Below are 20,474 nucleotides of genomic sequence, written 5' to 3' on the forward strand. Positions count from 1 at the left end.
TGTTATTATGACTAACTTCTTGCATGGCAGCTCATAAAAACTCATGAAGTGCAGTGAAATTTGCAAAAGGGAAAAAAGGTTTCTCTAGAAAATCATGTTTATATTCTTCAGACTAAGGTTTGATTGGTATCATTACCAAAAATCTGGTGTTGTATTAGCACCTGTGTCAACAAAACAACACTGAGCCCAAAGTTAACATAACCCAGTTAGGTTAACCTTTTCATTTTTACAAATGCTGTATGTTTGTAGTTTGGCAATGTGCAATTATTATTTTTAATACAAATCTTACTCAGTAAATTGTATTGTGGGACAATAAGTTTGAAAGTTTGAAACACATCTATCAGTTAAAGTATAGACTAAACATTAGTATTTTTTTATGTTTATTGAAAACTCATTGGGCCATAATATAACTGTGGTAATCTACACCGCACATTCTTTTCTTATATTGAAGGAAATGGTCCATTTTCAGCCATTCATTTCAGCCAGCCTTACTGGCTTTTGGACAAATGCTAATTAGACCATTTAGACAGTTTGCACTTAACAAAAATGTATACCCAAATGTGTTTACCTCTACTTTCCAGGCAGTAATAGAGATGACTAGAATATACTGGGGGAACCCTGCATGCTTTTATGAAATCGCTCACCACAAATGGCTTGTTTCTAATACATTTCCCCTAAACACACACACACACACACACACACACACACACACACACACACACACAGACACACAGACACACACACATACTGTACAGTTTAGTAGAATAGCTACACAGACACATATTTCTCCAAAAAGACATTTCCTACATTTTCAAAAACTCTGCCCCGACTTTTCCTCCTGAAACAGTGTTCCAGTTCATTCTGACCCTGTTCCATCCCTGATTTTAGCTGAACTTGACACATTTTGTTTTTGCCATTGAAGCAGCATCAAAGGTGGGCATATCATTTGCAATAAGTTCAGTAAAGCACTGAATAAGTTTAAGAATCATGATAAAGATAAAACAAAATAAAAACAAACATAAACAAAACAGATTTTACCATCTACACTGCAGCCTTAATTACAGACTATTCTGCCCCTATTTTCCCTTTCATTCCTCTCCCTAGCTCTCTCTCCCTGCTTTCATTTTTCTCTGATGTTTCTCAAGGTTGTTTTGTTTGTTTGTTTGTTAGTGCTAGGTCTGGCCTGTTAGAAAGAGTTATTTTCGTTCTTTGTGCTTCATATTGCTCTTTCTTGCTAACTCTAACCGCTCCCATCCCTACATGTGTGTGTGTGCTTGCGTGTATGTGTTAGCGACCGTGCATGTCTGACTGTTTATGTGCTTGTGTTATCCTCAGTGTTGGTATCTGCCTGTGTGTGTCCCTGTTTGTTAAAAAAGTGTGTTTACTTGTGTATGTTTGTTTCTGAATGATATCTGTGCCTGTTTAGAAATGTGTTAATGGCTGCCGTGTGTGTGTGTGTGTGTGTGTTGATTCAGGGATTGTTGGCGGGTATCAAACCATGTTGTTTTTGTGTGTTTATACTGAATCTGGTAAACAGCTCTGACCTTGAATACACTTTGCTGTTTCACCTCAGCTATGGTGTCATATACTACACACATTAGTGTGTGTGTGTGTGTGTGTGTGTGTGTGTGTGTGTGTGTGTGTGTGTGTGTGTCTGTGTCTGTGTGTGTGTGTGTGTGTGTGTGTGTGTCTGTAACTCTGTATACAGTAAGCGCATTTCTCAGGCTCTGTGAGTTGTTGCCTTTGCTGATGTTATTGGCTGGTGTGTATTCGCGTGTGTGTGTGTATATGTGTGCACTTGCCAGTATTTTACCCTCCTAATGAACTATTTCACATACTGAATCCATTTTATTTGGCATTGAAGTCCCAATGAAAATGAAGATATTTTTTTCTTGTAGCGATGTGTGCTTTTGCAGAAGAATAAATTGAGTTTAATGATTCTCTACATATGTATTTATGCAGATGTGTTATTTTTGCATTTATAGATCTTTCTCTTTATCTCTTATCCATCGCTGCATCTCAGCCTTCCTCTCTCTCACACTTTCCTTTTCTGTACACTCTTTGTATTCCCCTCTCTCTCTCTCTCTCTCTCTGGAGAGAGTAGTCTCTAGACTACATGATGAGATGAACAGTTTTTGTCTAGCTTCAAATATTATGCAATATTCCCCAATTTTGTTATCGAAGCAATCTTTGGATTGAATTTATGATAGAAAACCAAAATGTCCTTATTTGATATTGACCCCACAGTGCATGCATTTTCACGAAAGGAGCACTAATATTTCACATGATCAATTCACTTGTCATTGCTAGCACTACTCAGCCTGTGAGTATGAACGGTTGTATAGTATCTCTTGTGGCTCTGGAGGAGCTTCGTCACGTTTGAGAAAATTACCTTGATGATGTCATCAGGGTAATATTAGCTTGAGCTTGGACACTATTGCTAAATATCATTACCTGTGTTACAACCATGAGGTGTGGAGTTTGAAGAAACATGGACATTTAGGTCAGGTAGAGTGTAAGTAAGGATGCCATTGAGTTGCATTATGGGACATGTAGGATCCAGTGTTTTTGGAGCTTGACCCATTCTAGGGACCAAAATCCAGAATATGTTAGCCTCTGCATCAATTTTGTCCATTCCTTTTTTAATATTTCTTTTATCAAGCCCTCTGACTTGATAGACGCTCGGTAATAAACTCCTAGAACAATGATGTTTTAAAAATGATATACAGCAGTGATGAGGTATTTACACGACAAATCATGTTTGAGTTGCTAGAAATCCTGTGATCGTTAAACTAACGTAACTTGAGTAGAATTACATGGAAAAATAAATTAAATCAACCAGAAATCAAAATTGGTGTCAGTGTTGGAGGGAGGATAATGTCTTTGGATATTAAAAGTCATAGTCAGCTCATCACTCTGTCTTGGATTGTTGATTTAAGATTACTGCTGACCCGAAAGTGTAAGCATCTTTTAATAATACAGACCCTTGTTTTAAAGACTTAATTAAAATGCAAAGGGAATTCTCATGAGCCATAGGATTTATATGTAAAATTGTTGATACGCTGGTTTCTCCTCAGAGGGGAAAGGGAAAGGATGGAGGAGATGGGGAGTAAGAGAGAGAGAGATGATTATACAGACACGTTGTAAACAAATACAGACAGAAGGAAGAGAAAGTTGATTGCAGAAGAAGAGGATTCATATACTGTATCTGCTATTGGAGCAAACTGCTATTGATCTATCATCCACGCAGCAAATGCCTTTTTCACTTCAAAGAATGGGAGCCAGTGAGAGCAGATGTGTGTGTGTGTGTGTGAGGTGAAAGAAGAATGGGTTTCTGACAGTTCAGCTGATTAAGGTGCTGGCAGTGAGGAGGAGGGAGGAAGTTTAGGAAAAAAAAAAAAACAGGCTGAAAACTGAGTGGGAGATAAAATGATTTATGGGAGATCTGAAAGGAGAGATAAATGACAGCCAAAATATCAGATTGCAAGAATGGGACCAGAAGAAAAATAAAGCAGGTGATTAGTGTAGAGAGAGAGGGAGGGAGATGAGAAGATGTGATATCTTCAGACGCTGCCGTTTTTCCTCTGCAGCTCCAGTGTCTTATACTTTCAGTCACGTGTGCGGATGCAAGCACATAAAGGACACACAGTGAAGATTGTGCAATAATCCCAGCATGTGTTTGTCTGGCAGCTCTGCACTCTGAGAAGTGATGACTGTATGTAAATTGTGCTGGGGTGGATTGTGAGTCTGTGTATCAAGTTGTCACAAACTTGTTTATCAAGCAGACACGGTCGTATCACTGAGCTCCATCTGCAGATGTAGAGCAGCTGCCTTTGCTGTGTTCTTTTCATCCTCTTTCTGTTTCCCTCATCCAACTGTGTTATCTTTCTCTCCCTCTCACTCCGTCTTTCTCTTGTCTTTCACCCACTCTAGTTTTTATTCTCAAGACCTTTTGTCAATGAAGCTCTCAAATGTGTTCAGGTTTAATCCACTTCTTTAATGTGGATGGAGTATGTTTATCATAACAATTCAACAGAGAAGCCTGTGTTTGGTTAAAGTGTTCCTCCACCCACCTTTCGAGTATCAAATATCCACCTCCTGTAGGCTTCAAAGGTGGCTTCTCAAACCATGGCAGCTGTGGTCAGTTTTAATTGATGGCATTTCCATTGCTCACCGATTGTGACCATTTCTCACCTGTTGTTCACATCCTCAACACAGACTGGTGTTTTTTTTTTTCCTTTTCAGTAACCAATGGGAGTTATTCCCACAGGGACGAGGAGGATGAGGGGGAGCTGTACGGACATGAAACAGAGTTCAGCAGCTCTGCCCAACACTCCTACCTACAGGAAAGGTGTGTAGAAGTGTATGCTTTTTCTTTCAAAGCCATACATGCTTTATATATGAATGATATGATTTTTAACTAAAACAAACATTTTCAAGTCATCAACGAGTCATCTCATGTATTAAGTTGCATTAATGAACATTTCCATTAATTGTTTCAAAATGATTTTGTCAATGTGGCTTTTGCTGCCAAATATTGTGTCATTATTTGTTTTAAATGCAACATGATGGCTTTGCTTTTAACATCGTAAGCCAGTCTCAGTTACATCAAGCTACCAGCAACATTATATGTAGTGACTGTCTTAATGCATTTGTTCCAGGGAAAACCCCCACACCTCGAGCCCGGCTCAGCCCCAGTCTCCTGCCCAGGGCCAGAACCAGAGGCAGTTCCAGCATGTTAAAGCCTCCAAGAGCATGGACCTGGGTACGACTCAGAACCAGCAGCACACTGGTGGGAAGACTTTTCTGTTTATCTGCTCTGCATGGTGGCTGCATGCATCTTATCCTCACAGAAATTTAAGTATCCCTGCTGATGCATGGCTGCTGCACCAGCATGCTCCTCAAAGGCACGTGCAGACTGACACCTCTGCAGACATGCACTGCATACTGTACAACCACACACACACACACACACACACACACTCACAGCTACACATGCAGGTGGGGAACCAATAAGGCTCGTAGCATAATTTCTGCGATTGTGTGTGTGTGTTTGCGTCCATGACTGTTTGTATGAAAGCACTTATGTGTCATACATTGAAGTCTGAATTGTGCTAATATGCAACACATAACCCAATTATATAACCCATCAACATCAGAAGAAAATTCTTTGATGATTGATTCTCTGATCTTACTGTAGGAATGACAAGCTGTGACACCTTTTCATATATAAATTGACAGTTACCCAACTCTCTTTCCCTCAAAACTCTCAAAATGAGAATGGGTGTGTCACAGGGTTTTTATTTCAGCTTCATTAAGGTCTTTTATTTATGCAAAATAAAATGCAGAAAGGCTACTCCTGCTGCCACAGTGATCCCGCTTCCCCCATCCGCTTTGTCAGCTGTTGCTCTCTGATTGCTCCTATTCTGATGCGAGGGTCCAGTGACATTTCAGGGATTGTTAAAAAGTTAACTTTAGAAATATGTGTTTGTGTGCAGTTAAGTCTGTGCTCATGCATACATCTGTGTAATATGACAGTGGATGGTGCAGCACAACAAAAGCTTATTGTTTCAAATGTCACTTCCCTCAGTCCTCTTCCTGCTGCCAGCAGTATTTGTGTGAGTGAAAGAGAGAAAACGAGACAAAAGAGCAGGAGACTATTTGAATGGCACATACATCTATTTCCACAGGATTAACAAACTACATTACGTCGTATTTTTACACACTTGACCTTCACTGAAAGTTTGACACCAACAATTAACTATTGCTTGAATGGCAGGATGCGTTTTCATTGCCAAACTATGAAGCAGCAGTAACAACAGCATATGAACAAATGTGTCTGTCTTTGTTTTGCTTTACTGACAGTTGGGGGACAAGCTTTAGCTAAGATTAAGATGTTGTTTTATATCCAGAAATAGTGTAAAGAGGGGGGACCTTACATCTTTGGGGATAAATGTTATCCCTGTAGTCTAGCCTGAAATCCTGCTAGATCCCACTCTGCTGTTTTGTCTTGTTCCCAGCATGCCCTCTGTCTCCATAAAGTTCAGGAGAACAGATTGCTCATGCAACACAAACAAGCCATGAATGCTGCAGCTAAGAAGGTGTGCACAAGAAAACACAGTGAAAGCTGATTTTGTTCAAATCAAGATATCCTCTCTGTTACGGTCTTAGGGGTTGTGTACAATGTTTTAAATTTTGAAAGAACAGGGAGAATATTCTGGAAACAAATTTATATTACACCTATAACAACAGACTCTTGAGCCTCCTGAAGTCCTGCTATAATCACCACAAAATATTAACCATAACCAGGTTGCTAATGAGGTAATAAAGTTGGCTAACTTGAACATCAATTAGCAAATATTTCTTTGTCAGCATGCTTGCCTTTGCGTAACCATATGGAAATCAGATTGTGCTCATTAGTGCTGTATGTAAATGCAGTTAGTCTTTCAAAATCGTATCAGCTCTGTAGGGAGACCTGGTGTAAGCATGAAGTTTCTGTCATGTGTAGATTTTGAGTTTATTATTATTATTGTTATTTTTTACACACACACACACACACACACACACAGATGCCACATATCCTCTGTATAATGCAGAGAATGCAGAATTACTCTAAAGATGCTTTGAAATGCTAATTTAAATGTTCAAAATCAGGTGGTATCACACACAGATATCACAACTTTTGGCTGCTCCAGCATCTTGGACAAAACTGATGGAGCTTGATTTGAGAACTAACAAGCAGAACAAGATTCATGTGGCTCCAACATCGATAAAAGTAGCTAATGACTATCCTTGTTTTTTTCTAGAGATCCTTCTGATGGCATTGTCATGGAAACATAACTGTTTTGCCATTTTTGTTCAGTCAAAAACAGGCCAGCAAGTACTTTTTAACAAAGTGTAATAACCAGTGTTGTTTGAGTGTAAGTCCATGTTGTATTTTGGCTGTTGTCTTTGTGTTAAAGTGTGTGTGTTTGTGTAAAGAAAAAAAAAAGAGAGAAAGAGAGCATTGTCAGCATTTTATTTGTGGGTCAGTTACATAATTTCATTTTTATTTAATTTGTCCTGATTTCATTTTCCAACCCAGCCCAATTAAATATGTAAGAATAATTTAAGATTGGTTTCAAATGATGAACTCCCTCCCTGCTTCTCACTGTCCTTCTCACTCCCTTTGTCTCTTTGTCTCTTTGTCTCTCTCTCAGCCTTCGTCTCTGTCAATGTTTGTACTTCAGCGTCAATTCTCTTACTCTGTTTAGGTTTAGTCTATGTAGCTTGCGTTTGAATTGATCACAATTAATTACATATTAGTGATTATGTTAGTTCAAACTTCACAGCCCTACTGTGTGTGTATGTGTGTCTACATGTTTGTATCTTTCTGAAACTAATAAGACGCCTCTGTGCGTCACACACGTGGCATCTACAAACCTGCTGACGTAGGCACACACACACACACACATACACACACACACACACATACACACACACACACACACAGTGATCCACAAACTACTGGGCTGCTGAAGCAGTCATGTTGTTTCACCGCAGACAGATGCCGTCAGACACACACACACACACACACACACAGCTAGAATTACACTTCAGGCTTGGTTTTCATTAGAAAAGTATTTGCTGGGAGAAGCCATGTTACTGCTTGGTTTCTGTGGTCTGGGTGTGTGTGTGTGTGTGTGTTTGATTGCTACCAGTCAATGTGTTCCTTGTTGGCATTGGCCTGCTTTGTGGCTTTAGGAAGGAGGGAGAAAAAGCAAAAGGAAGACTGGGGGAGAGGTAGAAAGTAAAAGGAGCATGAACAGGGAGCAATGATAGAGAGAATGGTGATCAAAGGAGGGAAAGAGGGAGGAGAGCATTGCTCGATGAAATGGGTGTAACTGAAGAGAAAAAGAAAACACTGAGAAGAGAAGTGAGGGTAAAGGGCAGAAGGTGAAGGGATAGATTGAGGGGTAGAGGTAGGAAGGGAGGAAGGGGGTAAGAGACTGGAGGAGAGAAGGGAGGGTGGATGACAAATGAAGTGAGAGAGAAGGGAGGAAGGAAAATGACTTCAGTAGCAGTGGAGCTGACTTATCATCACAGGAAAAAAGAGCAGCTCCTCCGCCATCTTGTAAAACAAGACAGAAAGAATAATAGAGAATGATGGGAGAGAGAAGGGGAGGCTGAGAAGAGGGCAGGAAGGAGCAATGTAATACGATTAAAACATGTTTTAAGTTTTTAGGGATAAGGAACACATGCACAGCAGTTTGAGCTTTCTACATCTGGCAAGATAGGCACAAAAAATGCAGAAGTCAAGTTCATATGTATGTGTATGTTCAGTATGTATATTCACATATGTTTCTTTTGTTTCAGTGGCTGATGAGAGCAACATCGGATCCCTGGTCAGAAACACTGCAGGTAAGGCAAATACAGACAACCTCCACCTGCACATTGTATCATTTCCCCCCGGGGATCAATAAAGTATTTCTGATTCTGATCAATGTCATGTGGACATAGAGAGACTGAAATACGCACACACTTTTACCTGAAAATAATTGCTAATCAGAATAATTTGCGTCATGTGACTGATTAACCACGACAGTAAAATAATAAAAGAACAAACAAAACAGTAGAATATGCACATTTATACTCTCATGTATTAAAGATACAAGAAGTTCTCTGTCTTCCCTTTCAGTTTGAATTCATTTTTCTTTTCTGTGAGAAATCAAAACAACCTCTCACTTCACTGAGTTCTCTTTCTCCCCCACACCATCACCCTGTTTTCACTGTCAAGTCACTATGTACCATGTTCCCTCTCTCCAGTTGCATTCACATGCCACTTCACTTTTCCTCCTGCATTCTGCCTTTTCTGTCTCCTGCACACTTGGCTGCTCTCTACCTTTCTCTAGAAATCCCTGCTTGATTTGTCCGAAGTGCAGATGAAAGTAAGATTTGCAGGACTGGAGACAAGCTTGTTCTTAAGGGTAAAGGAGAGCGAGAGATAGAATGAAAGAGGACACACTCGTCTAAAAGCAAAGCAGGGGAACAGAGATGACTGATACTCTCACCTGAGTAGCCTTCACACACTTCTTTTAAACTTTGCCTTGAAGTGTCCCCCATTTCATTTGTAGCTGCTTGAATATAAGAGCACTCTACTTCATTCCACTGTATGTGTGTCTTGTCCTGCTGTCTGCCACTTTATTGTTGTCAATCAGTCCAGCCATTTCCCACATTCTGCTGTGCCTCAGTTTCATACATGTTGGTGTTGACTTTTATGTACTACGTCCATAACCATTCTAAAGGGGGCAAGCAAGGCCATATCAGGAGTGGAAAAGAAAAGATATGGAAATAATGCAAGTTTTAACATTTATTTTATTAGAATGAACCCCTAATAAAACCAAAATGACTCCTCTTCTAACAGCTGAAAAGATCTCCTCTTGAGTTTTCAGTTTCCCGTCTTGGGTTTGATGCTAAAGTGTAACTGTACTCCAGAAAGCATGCTGAATGAGCCAGAACTTGTGACAGTTGTTAAATGTGTTCTGGACAAGATACACTGATGTAAAAAGGAAGGCAAGGGGAACATCTTGTACAGGAAAAGAGGATTACTTCAGAGGGATTGAAATGGAAAACATGGAGAGGTAAGGCTTTGTGGGAAGAGAAACAAAACAAAACAGAAATACTGTACAACTCCAGTGTCATAGGCTCTGGTTGCATATTCCTGTAGGTTTTCAGCTGAATATGAACATCTGTTTATGTTTTTGTCAGCTTTTATTAACTATGACGACATTTGCATGGCCCTGTTTGCTGTAGAAGACTGTAAAATGGAAAGACCTTGAATGACTATGAATTGCCTACAGGTGTAAAATGAAGTCGGTCTCATTGTCAATGACTTGGTTTGTATGCCAGTACCTGGAGAGCACATTTTCTCTCAATGACAGAGCTGAGAGAATGACATAAAGCGAGCTTGGGAAATACGGCTGGTACCTTGGGATAGCAGTGCAACAAAGGTGTAGAGCTTGGCCAGACTAACCTGTTGTACCCTGGGGCAAAGATTTGCTGTTGGGCTCCTATCACCTATATCCACCTGGGGCCACAAGATTAAGAAATAATGCAGGACTCGTCTTATTAGATGTTGTGCTTTAGTGGTGCAAATAACCAAATAATAATAACAACAGTAATACACTGTAAACCTGGAGCCCTTGGAGTCTTGGTAATCCAGCCTTGTAATGGAAGAAAACAGGGCAGATTTTGTATTTCCATTTGCTCTCCTTTATTGTGCTGTACGCTCCAGCGTGGTTTTGTATCTAGAACACATACTGCAGAACAAAAATAGTTTATAAGGTTCACCCCGTCCTGTAACTCTATATTTACTGACTTGGACTGGGACAAGTTCAACTGAGTTGTTTTGTTTACTGATGCATTATCTGTTACCACTGAATCTAAATTGACCTGAGTTTTAGGTTGCAGTGATCCAAGTGAAAACTGCAGTCGGACCAGTTTTTTCCTGTTGAATGTCCAGTAAAGCCTTTAAGGGTCTCTATCTTTTTTCCCCTGTTTAATTTCCAGTTCCCTTTACCTGTTGTTTGTCAGTGTGTCTCCTGTTTTATAATGCCACATAGCCCAGAGAGCTGTTAAAGAGAGTGTGTGCCTGGCAAGCGTGACAGTTTTTTCCAACCCACTTTGCTCTGCTCTAATGTATTTTTTATAACTGAAATGCTTCCAACAACCCTGTGCTGAGACGTCAGACAGCTGCATGGACTTTGGTGAGAGAGGGGTGGGGTGGGGTCCTGGGAAGTGAGGAGTTTAAAGACAATGACTTCTTGGAATGCTGTTTTCACTTCCAGCAATGGTCTTTCCCTCCACACCCCAAGAAACCACTGGGCAACTATACCCACAGACACAGACACACGCACACAGACACACGCACACACACACACACAAAATTATTACCGTTATGGTAATGTTATGGTAATGGAAAGTCTCCATCATCCTGTGGAAAATGTGAACCTTGGAAGATTTCACATTATATTATAATTTTGCAGAATCTGAGACGCAAAGTGACGGAAATGGGAGACCACATTACAAAGTGTGTGCATGTGTGTGTGCATGTGTTGAAACCTGCCCTGAAAGTGAACGGGTGTGTGTGACTGAGTGTGTTTTATGAAGAAATGCATTTCCCGTGTGTGGAGGCTGCAGCTGAGCGAATTTTTCAAAACTCCCTTCATCAAATTGAAAAAGTAAAAATACTTATCATTAATAAACACTAAATACTAACACAGAATAAGAAACCATGTAAATACACTACTCAAGTATGTGTGTGTGTGTGTGTGTGTGTATTGGCGTTGCGGTCAGACAAGCCTGATGTCTTTTTGGTGGCACAGAGAAATAGGAACTCAATCATTTCAATGATAAATGAAATCAGCTGTGGAAGAGGAAACACATGAGATACAGTAACAGTGCGACAGAAGTGATGCTTCAAAATAAATTACAATTACATGTCATTCAAGTTGCTGTCTTAATATACAGTATAGCTGTACAGACATGAACAGTATCATGGTGGATATATATAAAACAGAATATACAGTATATACAATATCTTTCTCCAGAGTAGATTCCTTCATCAAGCAGCTTTAAATAGGACAGTGCAGTCAAACACACTGCTGATGGGACATAAAACAAACGATTGCAGCTGTGTTTCTTTCACTGTGTTTTCCTTTGGTGATGGGGACAGCCTGGAGCTCTGTGTGTGTGTGTCCCAGAATCACTGTATTAGAGATGTTTCCTTGTAAAAAAATAAATGGTGAACAGTGAATATCCCCAGGAATGATGCTTGTCGGGGAAAGGGAGAAAGTGTGTATGTCAGGGGAGTATGTGCACATGTGTATAAAGGCATTTCTTAAAAAGGGTCCTACAATGTGTGTGAGAGTGTTTAATACACAGTCCGAACACAGGTGCTACTCAAAGAGGTGACAACTGGTAAACTGGTCTCATTTGTCTGTGCAGGTGAGGACACACTCCCATGCTCAAACACAAACACACCCAAGTCAAGTTAAGTTTTTCATGCAGTAAACTGGCATTATGAAACTACTCAAAAGCCCAAATGCTTGTCTCTCGTTTCTTTGTGTTGCCTTATTGTGATTCTTCCACCCACCACCAGCTCTCTCTCTCTCTCTCTCTCTCTCTCTCTCTCTCTCTCTCTCTCTCTCTCTCTCTCTCTCTCTCGCTCTCTCTCTCTCTCTCTCTCTCTCTCTCTCTCTCTCTCTCTCTCTCTCTCTCGGCTGCTCTTCTGCCCTCTCTCGCTCACTCTCTTTCTTGCCAACGCCATTCAGGCTTAGAGGCTGACAAACAGGCAGAGGAGCTTAGAATGAACAACATCTCTCTGAAACTGTGTGTGTGTGTGTGTGTGTGTGTGTGTGTGTGTGTGTGTGTGTGTGTGTGTGTGTGTGTGTGTGTGTGTGTGTGTGTGTGTGTGTGTGTGTGTGTGTGTGTGTGTGTGCACGTCAGGGGGCCAGTGTGATGCTGAGGGAGACTGGTGCAGCCCATTGTCTGAATCTCTCCCTAGTGGAACTTTGACTTTGACTACGACAGTCACACACTGACAAGACTCTGCCAAAACTGCATCTTTAGAGAGACACATCTCCCTGTATCCCTCTCTGTGATTGTCTCTTCATTTCTCTCATCTCTCTCTCTGTTTTTTTCCCCCCTCTTCTTTCTTTTTTCATTGTTTCCTGGTCCCTCTGGCTCTTGCAGACGTGGCTGTGGATTTAACCTGAAAGCCACCTTGTTAGGCTGATGTGGAGTGACGTATTAATTTGTCACAGGGAGAGCCGTGCGTCTTGGTGTGTGCCTGTGTCTGCGTGGTTGTTGTGCACGTGCGCGAATGCTGCTCGGTGCCGCCACACATTAGCTCTTTAAAACCCATTCTTCGACGCAGAATTCAAACAGCTGAACTAAGCAACCCCTGTATGCTTCACTTTGTGTGTTCATGTGCGCAGGTGTGTGTGTGGTTTATAAGGTGTCTGCCTCTGTCTGATGCGTTTAGCACACACCGTCTTTGTGTGTACTCTTGGCTGCCTCTCTGTATATTGAATGCCCTTTGACCCCTCTCCGTCTCCCGCAGTAAGCCAATAAAGGTGAGCAGTAATCAGGAGATGGTCAGTGCTGTCGTTTCTTGCTGGTACAGACATTCATCTCTATCAGGCTCTGCACACTGATCACTGACATGTTCTGTACTGTATATTGTATGATGCTTGAGAGAGAGAGGGACAAAGAGAGCAGGAAGCCATTTGTTTCTGTCCTGGACGAATCATTTACAATCCCTACCTGTTTTGTGTGTTTGTGGAAGAGTGTGTGTGTGCGCTTTCCTGTGTACATGAGCGAAACTCTCTCTTGTAACTGTAGTCCACATCTCAGACTACAGGACACTACGTATACTGTTGCTCTTCATTGTTATAAAACTTTACAGTAATTAATGCTAAATTACAATGTAATACAAAAAAAAATTATTTTCCAGGTTTTATTTTTTCAGTGATGGATATTTTCTGACGTTTAAAGGTGGCTTTGAACAGTAGGATATCAGGAATCTTTATCTTGCAGATAAAACAAAGGGACACTCATATGGGTGTACAGTAATACAAACAACAATAATTGTGGGGTTATTAAGTCAGATCTCATTTGGCACAAACTTCTGAATTTTTTTTTGTATTTCTTTTTAAGTTGTCGCTGTTTAGTGCAGCAGCTGCATTAAGATCAGCGAGAGGCAGTAAATACTGACATGAGGCTGAGGATGATGTCACATGGTTTTTGTGGTTTATGATGCCCATTCAATTATTATGGAGCCCTGTGGGATAGCAAAACCTCATTTCATCTGCTGGGAGATTGAAACGCATAACACACACATATAATATGCAGGAAACAGTTGCTTACAGGAGTGGTCTTCCCTCCACAGTCGAGGATATCTCACAGCATGCATGCACACTGACATGTACTCCCACTAGTGCACACACCTTACCTCTTATGGGTGCTCACGACATACACAAGGATCAACACCTAAGAGCCATGTCATCTCCTTTAGGATTTGTATCCTGCTATAGCTGCTGAGTTGGATAGTGAACTGTTTTGGCTGTGATGTAGTGTTTTTCTTGGGTTGAAACATGAGGGAACTTCCACTGATGGGACAGTAAAATAAGTCGAATTCTCTCTTCACTGAAAAGAAAACTGGGTGTATATAATGTAGAAATAGAAAGCAGAAATTGACTTGCATCTCCTTATGAGAGCTTCTAAAGTGTGATTTGGTGCACTAAAAGTTGGTGCTGTTGTCGAGTCTGCTGGCTTTGTTGCTGCAGCCTGCTGCTAAGCCGCTCCTTGGTGTAATTTTGACTTTGAAAGTAGCCCATTGCTTTCCTGCCAACAAAATAGCCTTGGGATAGCTTGGCGTTCTCTTTCTTTGTGTTTTTGTTTATAATTTTTTATTTCTTTTTTCTTGCTTTCTTCTCTCCTACTCTCTCTCTCTCGTTGTCACTCCCATCCTCTCTCTTTCATTCCCAGGCTCAGTCTCTTTGTTTCTCCCTCTATAGCATCCTCTCACAGTGTCTGTTATTATTCCCTGCCAAACCCCCACTCTCGTATCCACTCTTGTCTTGCTTGTCTTGTCATTCTCTCTCTCTCTCTCTCTCTCTCTCTCTCTCTCTCTCTCTCTCTCTCTCTCTCTCTCTCTTTCTCTCTCTTTAAAAGCAGCTTAATTCTATCATCTTACAGTTGGACAGCAGTAATTACATTTATGACACAAATCCTGCTACTCACAGCAAAATACTTTGTGTATGAGAGACCCAAGTGTGTGTGTGTGTGTGTGTGTGTGTGTGTGTGTGTGTGTGTGTGTGTGTGTGTGTGTGTGTGTGTGTGTGTGTGTGTGTGTGTGTGTGTGTGTGTGTGTGTGTGTGTGTGTGTGAATATGTGGATGCATGCTCATCACCCAGTGTCTGTGTGCTTGTAGTTACATATCTGTATGTGTGTGAGCCCAACACCACTAAGCTATTTATATTACTATTTATTTGATGTTACTACCCAACCCTCTGCAATCAGACAAGTTTGGACTCAGAGGTCACAGTCTGTGGACATACTGTGTGCTCTTCTGTGTTACACTTCTTAAACTGACTGCAATTACCCTCAAACTTTGTAGTTCCCCAGAGGAAAATGAACCTTGACCCTGCCTCCCGACACTGAATTCAGATGATGACCATCACATGCATGTTTCATATGGAATGTATTAATCTGCCAAAAGCAATGTGTGACTAAATACTGATGGATACAAATTTAGACGCGTCTTTGGAGTTGGATTATGAATTTATTGTAACTGAAATAAAAACCGTCAAATGCTGGATTAACTTTGAGGGCGCTTGTGTTTTGAGAGTGTTGTTGGCAACTGCAAACATGTTGGCTTGAGGAGTTTCAGGATTCTGATTAGAGTGTGAATAAAAGGAATAATACATCAAAAAAAATCCTGGACAATTTATGTTGGGTTTATTCATGCTTTTGGTTTGCTTTCTTTGAATTTTAAAAAAAATATTTATTCCAAGATTGAATACTCTGCTGTGCTCTTTGGCCAAGGGTCTGATAACGTGTTTGCCATAGTTTGCTTCCGGCTGGTGGTCAAGCCTCTGGAAATTATAAAGCAGATGCATTACATGTTACAATTAAGCAACGGACATCCTATCGTACTTTTGGCACATTTTAATCAAGATGTTTCAGAGAAAAGACTTAAGTGACTCATTACAGAAAAAGTTCAGTGGTGCAAAAGCTATAGACAATGACGCACACAGATGTGGCCAAAAGTGATAGATGATATAATTTGACTTTGTTTCAAGGTGACATTGCACAGTAAGTTATCTGTTGAGCTGGAAGTTTTACTAGAGAGTAGTCTTGGATTTAATTACATTGTCTTAAATATGACATTCAGTGGGAGGCAAGTTTCTTACTCATGAACAAAAAGTGTGTATTTCACTGATGACCCATAGAAACCACGCTCTTCCTGTTTTTAAAAAATCTTTTAGCGGTTAACCCATTATTCGTTTTGGGTTTTACGAGTCTAAGAAACACTTGCGATAGTGTAATTGTTGTCGTATCACTGTCATTCAATCTAAAAAAAGTTTGGACAATAACATCCCTGCCATTGTGTGGAATTAATCTGGACTTGATTCAGGCGTGCAGTGGGACCGATATGGCTTCTGGTGACAGGACAATATGATTTCCTATGGCTACTCAAAGAAAACTTTCTTCTGTAGGTGTGTATCTGTTCAGCTGCATCAGAATAAGCTGCAGAATCAGACTCCAATATAGATGAATCATATAGCACTCGTGTGATGTTTACTGCCTCAGTATGCATCTGAATGTCATGGACTGTTTATGGATGGGAGTGTCACACGTTATGGCTCCTGTCCATCTCCTCTGCCAGCAGCCGACTTACATTATGCATGTGCATACATTCAGAGTGTGTTATTACTGTGTGTGTGTGTGTGTGTGTGTGTGTGTGTGTGTTTAGTTAATGGTTGTTTAAATATATGTGGAAGTCACATCAGCCCTCTCATCTCCTCTGCTTTTAGAAAAAAAAACACACACACACACACACACACCAAGAGCAGTCGTGTGTATAGGGAATCATTAGCTGAAGTGATGCAGGTTTAGCTATCATGAATCACAGTGGCATCATATCGACAAGCCAGAGCCCGCAAGGAATCCAAAATGTGTGCGTGTGTGTATGTGTGTGTAAGGATTACCAGTATGTTGAGCTGGCAGCACGCCCAGCCTTCCTCCCTTCTTCCCATTTTTCTCTGTCTTCCTCTCTGCCGCCGTGGTGTTCCCCGGAGGAAACTTAATTTGCTCCCTCCCTGTCGTTGCTCCTCCCTGTTCCTTTTCTCCCCTTCTTGCCCACCATCAGTGTCTCCCTGTTGTGGGTGGAAGTCGAAGTGACGAACCAAATTGGAAGCACGCGTTACCTCCTTTCCCTCTTTTGTTTTACAATCAGCGAGCGGTGGGAACATCACAGTGGGCTTGAGGCTGAACTTCAGCAGTCAGCATGTCATTAGCTTTTGCTGGCTTTCTGCAGCTGAGTAGCAACAATTGCTAGATAGTCTGCTTGAAGCAGAACATGCAAACTTGGCGTGTCTCACTTTTTACACCACCTGTGGACTTTACGTACTGTGAAATCGTGAAGCTTCACAACTTATCTTCACAACATGTCTGATCTTTACCTTACTCTCCCCTGAATACTTCCACCAATGCTCTGTCCTCTCATCCGTCGCCCTCCTCTTCATCATTCTTTCTGGTGGATCCCTCCCTCCCTCAGTAATATCTCTGGCAGTATACTTGTGATGATGGATGGAGAACCAGTAGCAGTGAAGCAGACCTCGCATCCATCACAAACTCAACAACAGCATAGTTAACTGCATCACTGTTTTTTTCCTGGCTCTGCTCTCCAGAGTTCAGGCGTGTCGCAGTCCTTTTGGCTCCATGCCAGTGTCTCCGCAGGCTTTTTTAACCAATCAGAGCAAGGCACAAACCTATTTGACAGCCTGATCAAAATTGGACACTTTCTACTGTATACATGCTTATCAGGTTGTTTGTTTTTTTGATTGTAGCAGTATTTTTGACAGCAGTAACACATTCAAAGCCATTTTAGTCGAATTATAATTAAAAATGTTATCCAACTTGTGTACTAAAGAAATATATTGTTCCATAAAATATTGATGGTAAATGTTGGCTCTTGCCTCATGAGTTAGTTTTATTATTTTGGCATTCTGATGTTCTGAGGTGTCAAAACCAGCCAAGTCACCTGTAATCCAACTAAGCAGGCTGACAGAAACAAGTTTCTTACCCTTTGTCTCTCTGCCCCCCCTCCCCCAGCTCCATCAACTCCTGTAGAACTCGGACCTACCCTCGGCTTGAAGAAGTCCAGTTCGTTGGAGAGTCTCCAGACAGCCATGTCGGAGGTTAACAGGAAAAACGAATTCCTCCCATTCCACCGTCCTCGCCAGAATATGGTCAGGGGAAGAGGCTGCAACGAGAGCTTCAGAGCTGCTATTGATAAATCCTATGATGGGCCACCTGAAGATGATGATGGTAAGGGATGAAGAGGTTATCTTTTTTTTTGTGCTGTATATATGCAGTTACTCATTCTATCGACATAGAAGAAACAGGGAGATGGCAAGGGGGAAAAAAAGAGTGCAGCTAATTCTTTGTGACTGCAGTTGTAAGGTAGAGACAATAATAATTTTAAATAATTATAATTATTAAAGATAATTGAAAGATAACACTGAATCACACTTTTGGCCACACGCCCATCTGTGATGTCACAGCAGCAGTTTTTCTCTTGACAATTAATGCAAAAAAAAACTTTTGACATCACTGATTGAGGAGTGTTTAATGCGACAGGACTACCCTTGGATAGTACATTTATATCACTTGCTTTTTTCCATATGTTGCCATTTCCAAAATGACAGGGATTTTGTATCTGCATAAGTCATGTCTAAAGGTTTACATGTATGTTCAGTGCCTCCAGATGGATTTTTCTGACATGGCAACTGATGCATACTCATGGCTTACCTCTATGTTCAATGTCCAGTAACAACCACCTCTACTTTTCTGAAAAGCTGCCAGTGCACTTGGCACAGTTTAGGTCCATAGTTGTCAGTTCTGATAAGTTAAGGAAATAACAACCCAAAACTTTTGCCAGCAGAACAAGACCAAGTCATTGTGGAAATAATACCGTGCCTCAAAGTGTCGACGCATATGAAGCAAAGCAGCAGCATTGCTTTACAGTACGTGACTCAAATCTGATCCGGACTTTAGCTTTAAATATTTATCCAGGAGCTAAATGGTAGCCGCTTGGTTTTGTGTCACTGGAAGTTGCGTTTCAATTCCCAGCTGTGTTATTAGCAGCAACCTCTTATCAGTCACCACCAGAGTAATGAGTCAGGCTGTTTCAGATCACTACACTCACACAGGATAGGACTAATAGGGCATGTCAACACCACACACACGCAGTGGCCACATCTGTCACCATCTTTCTAAATGTTCAACACTTTGAGAGCAGCTGTTAATTGACAGAGAACAGTTCTCTGAAGCACACTGACAATCTCTCTCTCTTTCTTTCTCTGTGTGTCTCTTTTTTCTCTACACGTGTGCACTTTTGCTTTGGCTTAAATCACATCTTTATTTCAGTATCAAATGCAAATGCTTATCAGCTACTCCCTGTCAGTTTTTGAGAGGTGGATTAGCAGTTTCACCTATAGACTTATGGTGAATAGGAATGCAAATGTGGCTAACATTTTTTTTTTCCATTACGAGTGCACAGTGAATATTTAGTCAGGTTTGATGTGTCACTGATGCATTGTGTGGGATCCTGAGCTGAATCCAGCTAATACCACAGTGCTTCACAGTTTCCAGAGAATTTAGTTGTCAAGAGGACTATTCAGCAGAGGCTTTAAGTCATTGGCTTTCATGTCTCATGTCAGCTGGGATGGATTATACTGCTGAATAGTTGTTTCTGTCTGTCTCTTTCACATGTTGTCCTTCACTGTTACCTTACTAAAGTTTCATTTGCATCTTTTTGAGTATGAGGTTTGGTGTTTTTCATAAAGAGTGTTTGAACTCTTTAAATATATATTTATTTGAGCTGACTGACTGGTTTAGTGTACACACACACACACACACACACACACACCCAGTTGACCACTGTAAACTGACTAAAGATAGTCAGTGTTGAACTCCATAAGGGAAGACTAACCAGGTCCAGCACAAGCATGAAGCCGTGCATCTGCAGACACACACACACACGCAATTATAATTCCATTCTGTTGCTAGACAGTCGTTGTAATTAAGGCTGAAGTGAATATCCACACAAAGTTAAATCTCAATTGAAGTTACTAATTTGGTTTGGTTATCTTATAAAATCTGACAAGTAGACTGTGTGAGTGAGTGTGTGTGTGTTTGTGTGTGTGATCATTGTAATTCAAGGCCAGGTCTCCAGTCTGTCGAAGAAGTAATGAGGCGTCACAGTTTATGCTTTGAACATTTCCGCTTTCTCATTTCTAAGAGTTAATTAATTCACTGTAAAGTTAATAAATCTGTCATGGAGATGTCGAATAGAGAAAGTTTAGCGCTATGTGCCCATGTGTATGAGGGCCGTTCATTTGTCGATATGTTGTGCAATTGTTTCTTTTTATTTACATGCTTGCTTGTGTGATAACCAGATATGTGGTCTTCACTGTATTGTGTTATGCTGTGGGATTTTGCAAATGTTATTTGATTGTACTGCTATAATGAGTCACTCTAGAAAAGAGCATTAGCTAAATGCCTAAACTCGTTGTGCCACTCAAACCCACTCTTTCCAGAACTGACTACTATTTCAAGTTAACATGAAAATTAGAAGGGCACAGTGATGATTGTGAAGACTCAAAATTATGTAAATACAAAATTATGATTATCTGATGTCAAAT

The 20,474-nt window shown here is 40.8% G+C and overlaps 1 protein-coding gene across 1 annotated transcript in view; it reads left to right on the forward strand.

Moving 5' to 3' along the window:
- pard3bb (par-3 family cell polarity regulator beta b) overlaps nucleotides 1-20,474 on the forward strand; it is a 177,347-nt gene that overhangs the window by 83,806 nt on the left and 73,067 nt on the right. The window contains exons 16-19 of the mRNA XM_070914428.1: nucleotides 4,246-4,351; nucleotides 4,662-4,792; nucleotides 8,356-8,400; nucleotides 17,881-18,096. Coding sequence (XP_070770529.1) covers nucleotides 4,246-4,351; nucleotides 4,662-4,792; nucleotides 8,356-8,400; nucleotides 17,881-18,096 — 498 coding nt within the window. The remainder of the gene's footprint in view (nucleotides 1-4,245; nucleotides 4,352-4,661; nucleotides 4,793-8,355; nucleotides 8,401-17,880; nucleotides 18,097-20,474) is intronic.

Source organism: Enoplosus armatus, chromosome 11 (genome assembly GCF_043641665.1).
Source record: "Enoplosus armatus isolate fEnoArm2 chromosome 11, fEnoArm2.hap1, whole genome shotgun sequence".
NCBI lineage: Eukaryota > Metazoa > Chordata > Actinopteri > Centrarchiformes > Enoplosidae > Enoplosus > Enoplosus armatus.